General features: G+C 38.9%; 1 protein-coding gene across 2 annotated transcripts in view; it reads right to left on the bottom strand.

Moving 5' to 3' along the window:
- ATP10D (ATPase phospholipid transporting 10D (putative)) overlaps nt 1-20639 on the bottom strand; it is a 110473-nt gene that overhangs the window by 78146 nt on the left and 11688 nt on the right. Inside the window, exons 2-3 of one of the 2 annotated variants that reach the window (XM_049632001.1) lie at nt 3593-3919; nt 1256-1450 (exon numbers count right to left, since the gene is read on the bottom strand). In XM_049632001.1, the coding sequence (XP_049487958.1) occupies nt 1256-1450; nt 3593-3882 (485 nt within the window). In that variant the 5' untranslated portion in view covers nt 3883-3919. Of the gene's footprint in view, nt 1-1255; nt 1451-3592; nt 3920-20639 lie in introns of those variants that run through there. The other variant, XM_049632002.1, reaches the window with a different exon arrangement.

The following is a 20639-nucleotide window of genomic DNA, read 5'->3' as shown; positions in this document are numbered from 1 at the left end:
AGTTTAATAAATACTGGAGATAACACGTCTCCAACAGAGCATATATGCTTCTGAAAAGACCTATTATGAATACCTTTTGCTGCTGCAATGGGAAGACTTTTATAAGCCTCTAGTTTTGTGTACAAAAAAGAACACTCTTGGGGTGCCTGGCTAACTCATTCAGTACAGCATGCAACTCTTGATTTCAGGGTTGTGATTTTGAGCCCCATGTTGGCTATACAGATTACTTAAAAATAAAATCTTTAAAAAAAAACAAAAAAACCCCACTCTTCCCCATTTTTCAGTATTCCTTTCCTCAACAGGTACTTCTGGTCTTTTCTTCCATATCTCATCTTGTTTTTCATATCCGTTCATATTTTTCTTATTCCATCCTCTTCTTAATCCCAAATTATAACATCCAGTATTAAAAACTATCTGCTTGCTTTCTTTCTTATGGTTTGAAGTTTAATGTTTTCAATTCCACTTATAATAAGTTATAGAAGCTTTTGCTTTATCAACTCCTGGGTTGACAATAACTTTTAGAGCTCTTCCTTGACTTATGAAAGGGTTACATCCCAAAAAACCTATTGCAAGTTGAAAATACTGTAGGTTGAAAATGCATGTAATACCCCTAGCCTACAGAACATCATAGTTTAACCTAGCTTACCTTAAACGTGCTCAGAATGCTTACCTATGAGCCTATAGTTGGACAAAATCATCTAACACAAAGCCTATTTTATAATGAAGTGTTAGTGCTCCCTTCGGCAGCACATACACTAAAATATAATGAAGTGTTGAATATCTCACATAATTTATTGACTACTGTACTGAAAGTGAAAAACAGAATGTTGTATGGGTACAAAATAATTATGTACCCCCCTGATTACAGGGCTGACTGGGAACTGAGGCTCCCTGCTACTATCCAGCATCATGAAAGTATCTTACCCCATCACTCACCCAGGGAAACTGTCTAAATTTGAAATCTGAATGCATACTGCCTTGTATCACAGTAAAGTCAAAGAATCCTAAATCAGACCATCCTAAATCAGGACCATCTTACACATTTTGGTTCTGCTATGACACCTGAACTAAACTCACTGAAGGTCTTCAACAAATATTAGCTGAAAACATCACCACCACCACCATCACCAAAAAGGGTCCCGATCACATCTAAGGGGGAAAAAAGTAACATTCTAAGGGGGAACACATCTAAGGGGGAAAAAAGTAACATTTCTAAGACATGGGTATTCCCTAGCACAGCTCCTGTTCCACTTACCTACTGTAAACTTTAGTTACTAAATTATTGATCTGTTTGTCAATCTTGTATTTTCGGTAATCTTCCAAACCATCTTTAATTGCGATAATCGTAAGGACTACCACCAAAGGCAGCATCGTAATTTCCTTTTGGAAGGCTTCGACCAAAGGCACCCAGTTCAAGACAGCTAGAAACAGGAAATATAAATTGGCAGCTCTGCAAATCCAAACACACACAAGCAGGTGTTAACAAATCACATGCAAGTTTAAAGCAAGAGGGGCAACAATACCACAGGGTGCCTTCCGACGAATTTCTACTGTTTCATTTTCGATGCTACGGAATAGATAACTAGCACAACCTGACGGATCTGAGCAATGTGTCACTCCTGGAGACATCCAGCTCAGGGCATTATTTCAATAAATAGGAGGTATTTTTTATTAAATACATAATAGTGAATATTGGAGCAGGATAGCCTTGGGTTGTGTAAAACATGATATAAAGCATAACAGAAGACACTATTTTCATTTTAAAGGCTCTAGAAATTTAGAGGAAATTCAGTGTTTAATGCATAGTAGAAATAAATTTTTAAAAACTCCAATTCTCTAGCCTTCAGAAGTTACTTTGCAAGTCCGAACATTAGATTCAAACAAGGCTCAAAATAAACAGAGAAGCCCGAGAGGGTTTTCTTTTCCCCTGGAGACCTACCCTTCTACCTCAGCTCTTCAGCAATTCACTTTTTCAGGAACTTCCTCCACTCCTTTATTTTACATATTCAAATACTTCTCCACTGGTCCCTAAGGTAAATTCAAGTGGCTCATTTCCTTAAAATCTCAATCCTGCATAGCCCCTTGAGTTTTTACCATGAATTTTCTCCATTAACCATTAAACTTCTCAAAATAATTTCCCCACATTTCTCCCTTCCTCGCCTCTAACTCCTTCTGCTCTGAAAATTTCTTTCTTAACCCTTTTTGCTACTTTTTTGGCTTCTATTGTTTCCATGTGGACTGCATCCAAACTTACAACACTGGCCCTGGACTCTGTTCAAGTTCCAGATTCTAGCTCCATCAAGTGTACTAGATTATGAACTTCATAAAAGATAGACTCACCCATAGCATTTAAAGCCATTAATTCAACAAATTCACATCTATACTGTAAACATACCCACCGTTCAATAAATGCATGTGGAACCGAAGTAGAGTGAATAATGAAAATGAATGTGTGTGGAATGAATAATGAATGCTGAGAATCTCTCTATTCACACATTAGCATCTCAAACTCAACATTTATAAAAACAAAATAATCAAACCAACTTTCTTTTCATTCCTGTCTTCTGCTAATCCTTCTGGTTAACTCAGATCAAAATGTTCACACCATCTTTCTACTTAATTCTCCGTATCTAACCCATAATATCTGTAATAGATCATTCTTTTCATTCCCGCATTTTTCTAAGCTCAGGTCTTACCACTCACCAGAGTATATACAGAATCTTCCTAAATGTTCTCTCTGCCTTTATTTGCTTCTAAGGGTGTCAGGCAGAAGGGTCCACATTCCAGGCCTCAGTTAAATCTATGCTACTGCCCTTTCTGCTTTTATTCCTATTCCTTCCTGCATCTGAAATGTGCTTTGCCGACACCTTTGCCTTGAAAATCTCACCCACTCTCCATAATTAAATTTCAACGCCATTTCGTCTTCTATTGTTCTACTATTGCTCATTTTGAGGCTTCCATCCTACTTGGTAGGACTTTATTAACACTCATCACATCCACTGTGTCTTTTCATTGTATACACCTCCTGTTTCCTCGGCTGAATGGCAAACTCCATTAGGAAAGGAGCACCATTTAGACATTTCCTTCAAAGCCTAAACTCACAGGAGAGCTTCAATAAATACATATTAAACTGAACTATGTCGTTGCTTCACCTAGTAACATCTTATATCTGCATTTGCTTCAGAGCTCTATTTCCCCCTATAATCAAGTAAGAAAAAGTGAAAATAAAATGCAGCTTGATCTAATGGAAAGAACATGGAAGCAAGTGTGAAAAGACTCAGAGCTATGGCTCCTGGTCTGCTCCTTATCACTGGCATGACGTTGGGTAAACCCCAGCATCGAACTTTGTTTCCTAATCTAGAATATGAACACAACAGTATCTTCCCTGGTCAAGAGAAAGCATTTTACCAATTGTAAAGCACTGTGTAAACGTGAGGGGTCATCTTTTCACAACAGACTCTACCAGAGTCATCAAAGGAAATGTCCCAAGTCGTAGGCTTAGGTAACCTACGTTACAGAAATGAAAAATCTTGTATCAACCAGAATGACAAAGAACGTAAGATCTTCTTTTTCAAAAAGAGAATAAAAGTACCTGTGAAATTGTTCAAATAAGTTTCTTGGCACAAAATTTAGAAGTGTGTACTTTGTTGTTCGTATTCGGTTATTGACGTAGGTACCAGAGAACTTTTCATACTCATCCTTGAAGGGCCGAAGGTGGGGGACAACAACGCGGTGCTTTGCTGCCAGTTTGGGAGCGTGAGAAGACACACTCCCACAGGCGAGCAGAGAGGAATAGCTGTACGGCCTCTCATCGTTGTCCCTGTGTGTGCTGCCCATCAGCCGCTGCCAGCGATACCTGGCCCACTGAAGACACTCAGTCATGTCCAAAACGTGCTGAGATCCAGGAGGTGTAGGTGATCTGGCAAAACAAACAGACACCCACTGAAACACTCCTCATAAATTTCTGGAAAGTCTTAAAGAACAGGAAGGACAGTAAAATTTACAATTTTTTCCGTATCAAACAAACATATGACCCAACCGCTGAAGGTATAAATGGTATGAGAACACTTTCGTTAGGTGCTCTATTTACTCATGTATTGTCTTTCCCCTTCCCCCGTTCTCAATCCCAGGGAATTTTAGTGAGGACTGAATTGGGGCTGCCTATTGCCCTCCCCAGCATCCTCCTCAGCCATTGAATCTCTGTCCTTCTCTCCAAGGCCAGGTGACTCATCTTGTAATGCCTTCCCCTCAGCACTGCCATTCTCTCCTGAAGAGTGAATAGTGGATCAAAGGACTGATCTACACAAGACAGAGACACTAATGGCGTCTTCGTGGGATTGCAAAAAGACCAGATGCAGAGGTAATTAAGATGTGGTTAATATCCTTTCAAATTTCCAGTTTAGAATTTAAACCACTTTATATCGAGCAAGAATGACCAAGGATCTACTTAGACATTCCAGCTCGAGCATTTTCAAAATTTGTCAACTGTCAGACTGGTGAGAAATACGTTCTGTGATGTAACCTACAACCTCCACACACACAAATACAAACACAGCTGAAACAGAAGTTATAAAACAATTCTTATCCTTATTACTTGCAATGCATGTTCTATTCTACTCTATTTTCACTCTCGTTTGGTCTCTCTCCCATTTTAATACTGGTCAAGATGCACTGAATTGATCTTGAGATTAACTAATATGTTGCTATACACACTTTGGAAAGACAATGATTTTTTTTTATTTTTATTTTTTAATATATGAAATTTACTGTCAAATTGGTTTCCATACAACACCCAGTGCTCATCCCAACAGGTGCCCTCCTCAATACCCATCACCCACCCTGCCCTCCCTCCCACCCCCCATCAACCTTCAGTTTGTTCTCAGTTTTTAACAGTCTCTTATGCTTTGGCTCTCTCCCACTCTAACCTCTTTTTTTTTTTTTTTTCCTTCCCCTCCCCCATGGGTCTCTGTTACGTTTCTCAGGATCCACATAAGAGTGAAACCATATGGTATCTGTCTTTCTCTGTATGGCTTATTTCACTTAGCATCACACTCTCCAGTTCCATCCATGTTGCTACAAAAGGCCATATTTCATTTTTTCTCATTGCCACGTAGTATTCCATTGTGTATATAAACCACAATTTCTTTATCCATTCATCAGTTGATGGACATTTAGGCTCTTTCCATAATTTGGCTATTGTTGAGAGTGCTGCTATAAACATTGGGGTACAAGTGCCCCTATGCATCAGTACTCCTGTATCCCTTGGATAAATTCCTAGCAGTGCTATTGCTGGGTCATAGGGTAGGTCTATTTTTAATTTTCTGAGGAACCTCCACACTGCCTTCCAGAGCGGCTGCACCAATTTGCATTCCCACCAACAGTGCAAGAGGGTTCCTGTTTCTCCACATCCTCTCCAGCATCTATAGTCTCCTGATTTCTTCATTTTGGCCACTCTGACTGGCGTGAGGTGGTATCTGAGTGTGGTTTTGATTTGTATTTCCCTGATAAGGAGCGACGTTGAACATCTTTTCATGTGCCTGTTGGCCATCCGGATGTCTTCTTTAGAGAAGTGTCTATTCATGTTTTCTGCCCATTTCTTCACTGGGTTATTTGTTTTTCGGGTGTGGAGTTTGATGAGCTCTTTATAGATTTTGGATACTAGCCCTTTGTCCGATGTGTCATTTGCAAATATCTTTTCCCATTCCGTTGGTTGCCTTTTAGTTTTGTTGGTTGTTTCCTTTGCTGTGCAGAAGCTTTTTATCTTCATAAGGTCCCAGTAATTCACTTTTGCTTTTAATTCCCTTGCCTTTGGGGATGTGCCGAGTAAGAGATTGCTACGGCTGAGGTCAGAGAGGTCTTTTCCTGCTTTCTCCTCTAAGGTTTTGATGGTTTCCTGTCTCACATTCAGGTCCTTTATCCATTTTGAGTTTATTTTTGTGAATGGTGTGAGAAAGTGGTCTAGTTTCAACCTTCTGCATGTTGCTGTCCAGTTCTCCCAGCACCATTTGTTAAAGAGACTGTCTTTTTTCCATTGGATGTTCTTGGAAAGACAATGATTGAATGTGGCTCCACAATGGGTCAAAAGTATACACAGAAGTGAACAGACCTACTTTCTGTTATGGCAGAAAGGCAGGGGAAAACAGCAGCCGAACTAGAATGTTCAGGGATGGCAACACTTCCTATCATGGCCAGGAGAAGGTAGCCTTTTAATCTTTCTTTATCTATCCAAGCAAAGCTAAAAATACATTACTGCTTAAAGAAGTTTGTTATTAATAATAGTTCACATAAATCTACAGCAAAACTTAAGATATCAAAAGGAAAGCAAATCAGAGTAAGTCATACCTCGTTAAGAATCAGCATAAATCATAGTATTTTAAAGCTTAGACTTTAGAGATTATTTAATCTAGAGGTCACAAACCAGTGGCCTTTAAGCAAAATTCTACCCAGTGATGTATCTTGTATCATGGTGTCGGTAAACACATTATTAGAATTTGTTTTCTGATACAGGACCAACCTTTGCAAATAGATATAAATTCACATAAAATACTGATATTTAGTTTCTCTTAAATAAAAAAAAAAACAACAAAATATTGGGCACATATTTTCACATGATAACAACTGTCAGAAGCCTTTTTACTATAACCCCTGACCCTAACCCTGCATTTTCTGGTTCATCTATTTTAATCGAGTGAATGAGCACAATGTTTACCACTTTTTGACAAATCAAATTCTTCCTGCTCTATAGACTCCAGCTCATATATCAGTTGTATAACTTATTAGGTATGTGACCTATGTAATTAACCTCTGCACCTCAGCTTGCCAATGAAAAAAATGAGACACGATGAAGAATCATGGGGCACACTGTTGACATTGTTCATTCTATTCCCCACTCTCACTCTCCACTTTGGCTATTTCTCAGGTTATACAGAATCAAGGTTGTAAACCCTGTAAATTGGGCTGAGATCCAATCTTTCAATATATTGCTTTTCAAATTAAATAAAGTTGTCCAACTCTAAGTAAATGCTCAGTCCAATACACCTGTAGATACGTGACAAGTAACCAGCACTAAGTAGGATACATATAGAAGAACAAACATTAACAAAATACAGGCATGACATAAAATAACCCCCACACCACCCGATCTCATCCTCAACCATTCTATCCAAAATTCAAACTATGTTCACGAACAAACTGTATTCCACTTGTTGGGTGTTTCCCAAGCTTCTGTCGTAACAGTTCCCTAGGCCCCTTCCCTGGATATCCTGATTAAAAGAATCTAGAATGGAGCCCTGAATGTGGAATCTAGTACCCAAACGACTTATCAGGGAGGTTGCAAAGCACAGGTTATACCTCATATCTCTGCAAATGCTGCTTTCTGGAGGGCTGGTCAATCATTTCATCCACTCACTGCACCAGCCCCTATTCATCCTTTTGACTGTTTTAGTTTGACCGTGGAGTGGGGGAAACTGAGGAGTGTCCACACAGGAGATACAGTAAGGCATTCCCTGCTCTGCTCCCATTACAATGCTGAGCCTGGCTCATTCACCCCACTTGTTTCAGGGTGCAGCAGGTAGCTTCTTTCTTCAAAGTCAGGCAAGGCATCTAATTGTTTCCAGACTCCACAACAGAGTCTAATGCTTGGCCAAAGTTAGATGATCAGCAAATGACTGTTGATCATTGAATTTTATAGAAACGAGGAAGTATGGGGAAAGGAGACGAAACACCCCATTTCCTCTTTCATGGTTCAGCCTGGCTTTCCTTCCATTAGAAGGAGTAATACGATTTAAGTTTGAGAAAACAGAAGCAGTCAGTTTGTGACTGCATTCCTTCTACCTTTATTAATAGAAGGAATCTGCTTCTCCAAGCCTGAAAGACTCTTGCAGAAAATCATCGTTTTCTTTCCTACTGGCTTTATAAGACCAGTAAGCAGTATAGTAGTGATTAAGAGCATAGACTCCAAAGCCAGACGCTGACATCAATTCCTGGCACCTTCACTTGCCAGCTAACCTTGATCAAAGGGTTGTTGTGAGGATTAAGTGAGTTAATATATGTAAAGCCCTTACAATGGTGTGTGAACCATAATTAAGAGCTAAGTAAAGCAAAAAAATGTAGTGATTATCTGGAAAATGTTCTCTCAATTATAGCATTTATTCATAAATATTGAGAATTTATATGCACAGTGTTGACATTAACAACTATACCCAATTATTGATCTATATTTAATTTCTTAAACTGTATATAACTCACACTCAGCTTTAGCAACTTTGCATTTCATTTAATTGGAGAGTTTGCCAGGCAACCAACCATGTGAGGATAGCAATACCTTCTTCTCAGCTGTTCCCAGGGGTAAACAGAGCAACCTAGTAGACAAAACTCTAAAGAACAACGTGCTATGAAGCATTTTTACGATTTTTCAAAACATCCTTCATCATTCCAAGATTTAGCCCACTCCAAAGAGAGTTGATTTGTCATGGTGTTCTGCTAATACATAAAATGGTCCCATGCTTTATTTGACCTAATACTCTGCCACTGATCGAAACACTGCCTTCAGAATTAACAGCAAAATTAAACACACACACACACACACACACACACACACACACACACACACACACAAAGAACCAAAGGCTAAAAGTTCAATCATCACTTAGAAACAGAAAGAATTTTCAGATCTAGATACTTGACTTGTGAGTGAGCTACTGTCCCTAAAGGTAGGGAGATTTAGTATTTCGTTTAAAAGGAAAAAAAAAACAACAACATTTACCTAGGTTTTATTAAAGTCTCCATGCCTAACATCATTTTTACTTTAGGAGTAAACTACTACTTGTGAAAATTTGGGTTACAACAAACTTGCTGCTGGTTAGTGATGGAAAAATACCATTAAAGATTAACTATATGAAAAGGCCTACATGTTCCCAGGCTAAACATGGAAACTTGAAGCCCAACATTACCCAAATATGCAATGTCAAAAAACACCTGACTCTGGACACTTTGCTTTCACTAACGGACATTAGCATTTTATCTAGAATTTAAAAATTAATTAATATGATCATAGATCCTAAAGGTCAAGATGCTTTTTTTTTTAATGTTTACTTATTTTTTAGAGACAGAGAGGTAGAGTGTGAGTGGGGGAGGGAGAGGAGAGAGAGAGGGAGACACAGAATCTGAATCAGGCTCCAGGCTCCGAGCTGTCAGCACAGAGCCCCACAGGGGGCTCAAATCCACCAACCCGGAGATCATGACCTGAGCCTCAGCAGAAGTCGTCAGCCACTTAACCGACTGAGCCACCCAGGCACCCCCTAAAGGTCAAGATTCTTAACACACGTGAATACTGGGAGAGAAGGACTGGGTATGAGATTAACATGAACCAAATGCTATATACACCCAACTTGCAACACTCCTTCACAGCAAGGCAATTATATGGTAAAAAAAAATAAAAATAAAAAAGTTTCACTGCGAATAACCATTTATCACCATAATATAAATATCTATACATATTAAAAACATGTGCAAACTTTTTTATAATTGCCACAAAAAATTATAAACCACTTTTACTTAGGAATATTGATGAAAAAACTCATAAAAATCTAGCAAATTAAATACAATGCAAAAGAATGGCTGCTGGTTGTCTCTAGGGGTTGAGAGCAGCCTTCCAGTGACGGCCAGCAAGAAAATGGAGACAGAGGTCCTACTACTGCAAAGAACCAAGGTCTGCCAACAACCTGAGTAAAGTTGGAAGTAGATTCTTCCTGGGTTTTCAGTTAAGAACTCAGCTCGGATGACATCCTAATTTCAGCCTTTGAGAACCTGAGCAAAGAACCAAGTCTCACCATACCTGGACTTTTCATCAACAGAACTATACTCATAAACTAGCGTTTATGAGTGGCATGGACTAAGCCACTAAATTGTGGTTGTTATAATGGCAAGACAAAATTAGCGCAGAGGGCCCAAAAGTAGATCCTTGTATAAACAGAAAGATAATATATGGCAAATGTGGGATTTCAAATCAGTGGGAAAATGGTGACTTAACACACCTGAATAAATGGTTATCCATCTTGAAAGCCAGAAAGCTAAAATCCTTTATACCTCATTTAAAAATAAATTTTTATTTCAAAATATTTTAATAAATTTTTGATTTAAAAAATCTCTAGGTAGATTAAAACTTAAATGTAAAAATTATGGTAAATTTACTGGAAGAAAATTCAGAACACTTATTGTTAGCTGGGCAAAATTGTTAACTTCTCTCTTGCTTAGGAAAGTTCTCTTGTAGTCAGTGCTGGTGAGGATACGGGGAAACAAATCCTCTGGCAATGGGAAATGAATTGCTTAAAATCTCCCCTCCACCAAAAAAAAAATTTAACAATATCTAGTAAAATTGAAAATACATGTAACTATTGACACAGCAATTCCATTTTGGGGAGTCTTACCTATAGGTATGGGTATACGTACAAGAATGTATACTGTAGTTTTGGGGGTTTTGTTTGTTTTTTGTAGTAACGGTTTTGGAAATATCATGAGAGTCCTTCAATTATGGAAGAGCCGATACATACACTAGGACACATCCACATTACAGAATATTACACATTTATTTAAAATTATATATATCCAGGGGCGCCTGGGTGGCTTGGTCAGTTAAGCGTCCGACTTCGGCTCAGGTCATGATCTCACGGTCCGTGAGTTCGAGCCCCGCGTCGGGCTCTGTGCTGACAGCTCAGAGCCTGCAGCCTGTTTCGGATTCTGTGTCTCCCTCTCTCTCTGCCCCTCCCCTGTTCATGCTCTGTCTCTCTCTGTCTCAAAAATAAATAAACGTTAAAAAAAAAAATTTTTTTTTAAATAAAATAAAATTATATATATCCATCCATTGACCTGAACAAATGACTATTGTGTATAGTTAGAAAAAAAAAGGAAATAACAGAGACCTGCAAATATAAATGATCAAAACCAAAAATTAATAAACATGAATGAAGTACAGACCAAAATTACTGATCTGGATTCAAAGAATGGCAAGAATAACAACATGGGCACAGTTGAAGTTTCACTTTAGTTACCACCTACCAAAATAGGCAAAGGTATACATAGATCTAGGATGCACATAAGCCGATGCAGCTCTTGTCACCTCCTTAGTTCCTCAGGAAGACAAGACCGTTTAGCAGTGCTGTCGGCTGTGAGGAATGTGGAGCCTGCCAGTTCACAAGATACTGGAACAGAAGTCCACTGCCTTTTCAAATTCTTAGGCTGGAAGAAGGGCCACATCAGCACACGAGGGTCTACGGATTAGATTATCAAGCCTTGATTAGAGAATCAAGGGCTATCTTAGCATACCGCAGCTCCACAGACCTAGCTTGTATTTCTTAATGCACTGTTGAATCCACAATTGGCCTGGCCTTGGTTTGCTTCACTTAATAACACAAACTGTGTGTATGTTCACATACATTTGCAAGAACATGGATAAAAGTATAGAATTATTTACACAGGGCTATGACTATCGGTTATCGATAGTGAGAATACAAAGGGAATAGAAGATGAACTCTTCTTTCTTATCTTTGGCACAATGAAGATGTATTGATTTATAATTTTTTAAATAAAGTTTTTGAAGGGAGAATTTATAATTAATAGCTACAAATGTCTAATGTTGCCCTAAGCATTAGGTCTGCATGATGCTACATGATCCAATATTCCATTCAGTCACAGAAGCTGAAAAAACCAATAAAGTTCTAAAATCTACAAGAGATCATTATGCACAAAACCAATTAAGATTAGAAATAAAGAAATATAGGGATGCCTGGGTGGCTCAGTCGGTTGAGCATCCAACTCTTGATTTCGGCTCAGGTCGTGATCCCAGGGTCTTGGGACCGAGCCCCACATCGGGCTCCGTGCTAAGCATGGAGTCTGTTTAAGATTCTCTCTCTCTCTCTCTCTCCCTCTCTCTCTCTCTCTCTCCCCCCCCCCCTCCCTCCCTCCCTCCCTCCCCCTCTGCCCCTCTCCCCTGCTCACAGTCACTCATGCTGTCCAAGAAAGAAAGAAAGAAAGAAAGAAAGAAAGAAAGAAAGAAAGAAAGAAAGAAATGTGAACAAAGCATTGCTTATAAAATAAGTACTAACATTTCTATCATGGCTACTCTTTATGAAATACATTTCCCAGTGTCATTTATGACTTCTATTTCTCAAATTAAGAAACAAAAAGTCAAAGAAGGGTTTATAATAACTCAAGGCATGCAATTTTAACTCCAAAGTCATGCCTTTCCAACTATACAATACTACTTCTATAGAAAACTTAAAGTCAAATATTATCATTTAAAACTATATTATTTCTAATTATAAAATTTTTTCTAGAAGATATTAAAAACAAAAATCCTTCATAACAGAGCGTACCTAAAATAACATATCGCACTATGCTCCTTCTTGAATACAAATGTACTTGAAAGCAAACAGTTCTCAAAAACCCTGTTTCCCTTAATGAATGCTTAATGAAAAGTTTGTAGCAAGGCAGATTACCAAAGGTAAATATGCAGTAATGAATTCCCTTGGGCCCAGTTAGCATTTAAAACTTTCTGAGGTCATCACCACCCAACAAACAACTTGAATTACACACATAAGCTCACCTGCCTGAAAGAGAAAAACATTCCTATGTATAGTCATGTCAAGATGCTCTGTTTGTGGCTGTCAAACTCCAGCATGCATCAGAGTGTCCTGAACCACATCCCTGACTTTCTGATTCCACAGGTCTGGGGTGGGGGTTCAAGTATTTGCATGTCTAACACATTTCCAGGTGGTGTTGATGCTGCTGGTCCTGAACCATACTTTGGGAACCACTACTCTATGCTAAATCAGTTTATTTCAAAATGTGAAGTTGAAATTAAGAGTGAACAGTTTATTAGGTACCACTCCTGTTACCAGCAAGCCCATCGCCTCTGACTGTATAGACCAAGCCTATGACCAGCGACTTGACAACCTGCACAAACAGAAGTTGGTGGTGAGGCCTGCAGGATCAATTCTTTCTACAGATTTAATATAGTTACAGTCAGTTTCAACCAACATTTCCAAAAGCTCAGCAAGGGAGAACAGTAAGTCCCCGCCTTGACAGACTTCTAATCTTCTTCTCAACTAAGAGGAGAAAACCCTAACAAAATATCAAAGTTGTTACATGTTCAAGATCTTGGAAGAAAGTCAAGTTATCTAGTAGGGTCAATAAAAAATACAGAGTAATTTTATAGCTATCAGTTTCTGAGAATAAGATAGGAACTGTTCACAGTAGAAACTTACAAGCTATGAAAGTCTCCTTGACCTCGATGTGTCAGGTAGCCCTCTCTGAAGCACGATGAGCCCTGATAAAACTTGGGCTTGTTCCAATCTGGGTCACCCCTGACTAACTTACTCAATTCTCTCTGTAAGAGCCCTATTGCCCTCAAGGAGATCAATTCTCTCTGACAGGTAATAACAATGGCAGTAAGATCATTTGATATCTTTGCTGGTTTCTTTGTCCTATCAGGGGCCAAAGTGACAGGTTGGCAGGGCTCCTTTAGTAACTACTATCCTGTGATCTACAAAAGGAGAAAGTATTTTCATCACCCCACATAATCACTGGAAAAAATATGAACAGTCATAGATGGATCTAATACAAGTTTGGTGATGACAAGGGTCAATTTATTTAGTGGGAAAACTGGATCTTGAATAATGAAGTCCCATAATCCTCTGTGCTCTCCAGGTGAGAGGAATCAGATTTGCCAAATAAAGTCATTTTGGAGTTCCATGTGCTCTTTAATATTCTCTATGAATTTAACTCCTTGAACTAAATCCCCAGTCGAAGTATATATTCTTTTAGATGTATGCAAGAGGCCAGGCAAGGAGAATATGTCACCAAAAACAATGAACTGAAGTAATTACTTTCGATAACTGCTGATTATTATCATGGGAGGAAGTGCTACATAGGAGTATAAAAAACTAACTTATAGTATCTTTCACTTCTACCACTAACGAAGAAATCTTTGTGAGAGCTTTGTCATTTTTTAGGACCCTAAACAGGAAAAGGTCAACTCTACTCAAGCACATAGCCCTTAGGCATCTTTAGAAAAGAGTGCTTAAAGGGGCACCTGGGTAGCTCAGTCAATTAAGCATGCAACTTCGGGTCAGGTCATGATCTTGTGGTCTGTGGTTTCGAGCCCCATGTCGGGCTCTGTGCTGACAGCTCAGTCTGGAGCCTGCTTAAGATTCTGTCTCTCCCTCTCTCTCTGCCCCTCTCCAGCTTGCTTGCTCTCTCTCTCTCTCTCTCTCCCTCTCTCTCTCTCTCTCTCTCTCTCTCTCACACACACACACACACACACAAACATTTTTTAAAAATTTTTTAAGAAAAACAAGGAGTGCTTAAGCCACGTTTACTCAGTCCGTGACCTGAAAACCAGACACTGGCTGATGCAGGGGGAGAGAAACAAAAAATACTGTTCTACATCACAGAAGCAGCCTCTAAATCAGACTGAGGGAAGGAACCCTCCACAGCAATGGAGGGTCCTCATGTTTAATATCATTGCAGTTGAATTTTCAAAGACAACATGTTTATTTTAAAAGAAGACAGATATAAAATATGACTGTGGTACCCAGATGCATAGTTTTATACTGGGAAGAGTTATTCATTCTTAATGTTTCCAAATACATTAAGTATAAGACATTCTTTAATTCTCTTATGTGAGTGTGCATGTGTAAATATATATATATATCTATAGATATATATATATATCTTCATCCATTCAGACGCTGAAAGCTTTACCATCTCTCATCTTCAATGTATCTCAACTTTCTCTTGAAAGGACCACACATCCAAATGAGTTACATTTGCTGATGCTTGGGCTTCAAAACTGGTTTAAGCTAGCAAAAGGGCAGGGAAAATGCTGCAGTTGTATGAATGTCTCTCTGGTACTAGGAACCAAAAAAAAGCTCACCCATACTCATGGTTAGTTCCCAATATGCCTTTGTCTATTCTTAAAGCTGAAAAAACATATATTAAAAGTTAATAACAATTTTTAATACTATGTTTTGACATTGGTAATTCTAGATAGTACTCCTAAATATTGAGATGACAGAAAAGCATGTTTTTGAGATTTGGCTATTCAACTCTAATAAAATATTAATTCAGTAAACCTAAGATCATAACAATATCTGCCACTTAGAAAGACATGCCGAGTTCTGTGCTGGGGATAAATATACAGTAACTTTAATCCTTACAACAAAGGACATACAATTATCACCATGTTAGGATGAGAAAACTGAGGCTCAGAGCGATTGAGAAATTTACCCAAGGGACATAGCTTGGTGAGTGGTTGGTTACCCAAGCGTAATCCAAAGAACATGAGGGTTGGAAGAAAGAAGACGATGACTATAAAAAATCTGAATTTATGTCGTTTAGAGAAAAAAAAGAACTAAAGACACACTTCATTTGAAAAACTAAAGTTAACAAGTCCAAATATTTGTATTTAATTTTAAAACATTCTATTGGTGCATTCAATAGAACAATCTTTACATATGTTTGAAACGTGATTCAGTACACACAAATAAAATTTGCTTTTAAATGATTCATTTTTAACCTGACTTCAGTATCATCTGCCCCCACAGGGACCTGTAAGCAGCTAAACCGAGGTCTTTCACTGTTGCTCCTTCATACATGGCCTCACTTCCCTGCTCATCCAAATTCAATTTCGTGGTCAACCCTGTTATCATTTCCTTCTGTAGTCTCTCTACCCCTTAGCTCTTCTTTCCTCTCTTGGCAAAACTCTTATCCTAGTTCTATTCAAATCAGTTATATCCAGATCCCTGTTATACTCTGTTCTAGTTAGTACCTCCAAGTTGAAAGTGTCAGAAACGTGTAACATCCCTCACTGGTGTCACTTTAAATTACTGACCGTGGACCACCAGCCAGCCACACCTGCTGATGGTAATCACACAGCATTTGCAAACTCTTCACTTTCCCACTTTCATAGACAACTGTTTCATACCTTCTCCTCTAACTTTCCACATCTCCCTCCTAACATTCTTCCTGCTGATGACCTTGTTTCTACTGTACTGAGAAACCAGGGCCATCAAACCAGAACTTCTACAGGTTCCCCCCATGTAACTGCCCTCCAGCTCAGACCTCTTCCCCCAAACTCCAGACTCCTATATCTGCCTGCCAACGAGGCAGCCCCTCTCTAGATGGTAACATGTACAGAACTGTGCTCTTCTGCTTCCTCTGCAGATTAGCCCTATCAGTTGATGGCAGCTCCATCCTTCCGGATCCTCAGCCTGGGGTCCTGTCCTTTCCTCAAAACCCACATACAGTCAGTCAGCAAATTCAGCTGAATCCAGAATCTCACCACATGGCATCACCTCTACCACTACCATCTAGTCCCGTTAAACCCTAAGTTACATCCTGAATTTTCCACAATTTAAAACTCTCCAGAGGCTCTCATCTTAATTATGACAAGAGCTGGCAGCGTCACGTGTACCTGCCTCCCAAACTCCTCTCCAATCTTTTTTTTTAGTGTTTATTTGAGAGACAGAGCACAGATGAGCAGGGGAGGGGCAGAGAGAGAGAGAGAGAGAGAGAGAGAAGGAGGGAGGGAGGGAGAGAGAGACAGAATCCCAAGTGGACTCCATGCTGCCAGCACAGAGCCCGACGCGGGGCTAAAACTCCCCAATGGAAGATCCTAACCGGAGCGAATATCAAAAACCAGATGTTTACCCGACTGAGCCACCCAGGTGCCACAGTCCTCTCCAATCTATTGCTCCTCCCCTCCTTCATGCCACCTGCCACAGGCTCACCTCAGCCATCCCTGTTCTCCTTCCCAGTTTTATTTTTCATAGAACTTTTGCATCACTTTCCAACGTCATAAAATTATTTTTGTATTTTAGCTCTTGTCTCTCCTCTCCATTAGAGGAGGGATTTCTATCTTTTTTGTTCACTCATACAGACTAGTCCAGCAAAGTACCAGGCACAGAGTAGATTTCAATGCATATCTGTGGAACGAACATAAGAATCAGGTACCACCTCTCTTATACTTAGCAAAAAGAGGAATATCTGTGACAATCTTGTATACACCAGCTCCATAAGGTATATAAGCTTAGTTATTCCATGATCTCATTGTATCTTTTATTGTGCATGCTAAAGTTATTAGAGTTTCAGATTTAGGTTTATAGCATGTAACCCTAAAATGACCACTAAAAAGACTCTGCAACAGGTAGACATAAAAAGGGAAATAAAACAAGGAGACTGTATTTTTAAAAATTACTCAGGTATTTGAATTTCTTTGTTGTGAAACTCTCAGGGAGGAAGTTTTCTGAATACCTATTTTTTTTCACATAGCTTAAGGTTTATCCCTTTAAGTACCAAAACAATTTTATCTGGGATGAAACAGCAACATGTAAAAGAATGAAACTGGACTACTCTCTTACACCATACACAAATAAACTCAAAACGGATGAAAGGCCTAAATGTAAGACAGGAAACCATCAAAGCCCTAGAGGACAAAACAGGCAGCAACCTCTTTGACCTCAGCTACAGCAACTTTGTACTCAACATGTCTCCAGAGGCAAGGGAAACAAAAACAAAAATCAACTATTGGGACCTCATCAAGATAAAAAGCTTCTGCACAGCAAAAGGAACAATCAGCATAACTAAAAAGCAACCAAAGGAATGGGAGAAGACATGTGCAAATGACCTATTGGGTAAAGGGTTAGTATCCAAAATCTATAAAGAACTTATCAAAATCAACACCCAAAAAAATAAATAATCCAGTGAAGAAATGGGCAAAAGACATGAATAGACACTTTTCCAAAGAAGACATCCAGATGGCCGACAGACACTTGAAAAGATGCTCACCACTGCTCCTCATCAAGGAAATACAAATCAAAATGACACTCAGATACCACCTCACCCCAGTCAGAGTGGCTGAAATCAACAACTCCGAAACAACAGATGTTGGCAAGGATGTGGAGAAACAGGAACCCAGTTGCACTGTTGGTGGGAATGCAAACTGGTTACAGCCTCTCTGGAAAACAGTGTGGAGGTTCCTCAAAAAATTAAAAATAGAACTACCCTATGACCTAGCAATAGCACTACTAGGAATTTATCCCAAGGATATAGGAGTGCTGATGTACCCACAATGTTTACAGCAGCACTATCAACAATAGCCAAATTATGGAAAGAGCTCAAGTGTCCATCAACTGATGAATGGATAAAGAAGATGTGGTTTATATATACAATGGAATACTACTTGGCAATGAGAAAGAATGAAATCATACCATTTGCAGCAACGTGGATGGAACCGGAAGGTATTATGCTAAGTGAAATAAGTCAGTCAGAGAAACACAGATATCATATGTTTCACTCATATGTGGTATTTGAGAAACTTAACAGAAGACCATGGGGGAAGGGAAGGGGGAAAAAATAGTTTCAAACAGAGAGGGAGGCAAACCATAAGAGACTCTTAAATACAGAGAGAAAACTGAGGGTTCATGGGGGTTGGGGGTAGGGGGAATGGGTTATGGGCATTGAGAACAGCACTTGTTGGCATGAGCGCTGAGTGTTGTATGTAAGCGATAAATCATGGGAATCTATTCCCAAAGCCAGGAGCACACACTGTATACACTGTATGTTAGCTAACTTGACAATAAATTATATTTAGAAAAAATAACTAAATAAAAAATTAAAAAAATAAAATTAGAAAAAACACAAAGTGGGAAAAAAAAAACAGGATGAAGTGTGAAGAGTGTTAAAACCAGGGGAGTATAAGTGTGTGTGTGTGTGTGTGTGTGTGTGTGTAGTCCCTGCGTGTGACTGCCTTTTAAAATTAAATATAAATTGTTTTTTTATTACTATTTTGGAATTTATGTGCATTCTTATATACCACTACTTTGGATAATCAAGGTTTGATCCTACACAGACTTATGGTTTTTCCCTCTGTTCTGTAACATCTGGTATTCAGAAACTGTATCCCCTTCCAGATCGTCTTTATTTTTTTCCTTGTTCATGTTAGTGCTTCCCAGGATTTATACTGAACAATTCAACTTTGTCAAAGAAGAATCATGCTTTCACAACATTGTACTTAAAAAAAATAAAATAGGGGTGCCTGGGTGGCTCAGTCAGTTAAGCATCCGACTTTGGCTCAGGTCATGATCTCATGGTTCATGGGTTAAAGCCCAGCATCGGGCTCTGTGCTGACAGCTCAGAGCCTGGAGCCTGCTTTGGATTCTGTCTCCCTCTCTCTGTCCCTCCCCTGTCTGTGCTCTCTCTTTCTCTCTCTCTCTCTCTCTCAAAAATAAACATTAAAAAAATGTTTTAATAAAACAAAAATAAGTAAATGAATTTTCCTATGTTTTACACAGTTTAAATAAATTTTCTTCTGAGAATTCAGTTCCAATGTTCTAAGCACCATTACAGCAAAGTGTTCTATATAGTGATGCCTTCAGGACGTTTGGAAACACATCCATAGGTTCTCTTTCAGTAGTTGAAGGCCTCCTTGTTTTGAATGCTCATGTCTGACTTTATAGGTTTCTCCCTTGGATGCCCAAATATCTGACTTTATTAAAATTTAACTCATACTCCCAACTCTCTTAGAAAATCAATATGCTTAAATATTGAATTAATAATGACCTCAATGGTCTTCAGGAAGCAGAACACAGAAACTTATGGCTTATTTAGTGAAACCTATTTTCACTGTTCAGAGATCACTTTTCCTTCTATCTGTTTAATAAACAGGCACCAAGGGTTCCCTGTGCCAGTCTGGCACTTTTCCTGGACTGCAACCACAATAATGAAAAGTCCTATGTAAATTCCATGATTCCTGCCCTCAAGGAACAAAGAGCCCAGAAGAGGGATCAAGCATGAACTTCATGAGATTCCCTCATTCCCTGAAATACTTCAGAGATTAACCTCCATGAGACAAACCTTGACATGTTTATGGCCAGGTTTCAGAGTGGTAAATACAAAGAACATTAAAACACTAACCTAATCAATAAACAAGTAAGTTATGATATGAAGCTAGCACCCAGATAAGTGCCCATTTTGAAAACAAGAGCCAAAATACTTTCCTAAACAGCAGAACACAAATTTCATGGCGTGGTATCTTTATTCATCACACAAAGGACAACAAATTCTAGCTCTATGTGACAAGCTGTGTGTGTAAAACATAATAAACACACTGGATTGTGATTCTAAATACATGCGGTAAAAGACTGTTAGTAAGAAAGAGGGGAATGAACTGTAATTATTTAATAGCTGCTTCCCCATTAGGACCATCCTATTTACAGTTTGAACCAATAACCAGACAATGCCTACCACATGACAAGTACTCAATGAATATTAAAAAAAAATTGTTAATGTTTATTTATTTTTGTGACAGAGAGAGACAGAGCATGAGCAGGGGAGGGGCAGAGAAAGAGGGAGACACAGAATCCGAAGCAGGCTCCAGGCTCCAAGCTGTCAGCACAGAGCCCGATGCAGGGCTCGAACCTATGGACCATGAGATCATGACTTGAGACAAAGTCAGACGCCCAGGCGCCCCATGAATATTTTTAAATAAATTAAATAAGTACTTTAAATAAATATTTTAAATAAATTAACTAATATCTAATAAGGTTCATGGTCATATACTATGCATCCCAGAAATGAGTGTT

The sequence above is a fragment of the Panthera uncia genome, chromosome B1 (genome assembly GCF_023721935.1).
Source record: "Panthera uncia isolate 11264 chromosome B1, Puncia_PCG_1.0, whole genome shotgun sequence".
Classification (NCBI taxonomy): Eukaryota; Metazoa; Chordata; class Mammalia; order Carnivora; family Felidae; genus Panthera; species Panthera uncia.
Note: the sequence above shows the minus strand (reverse complement) of the source record. Positions and strands in the feature narration are given on the sequence as shown.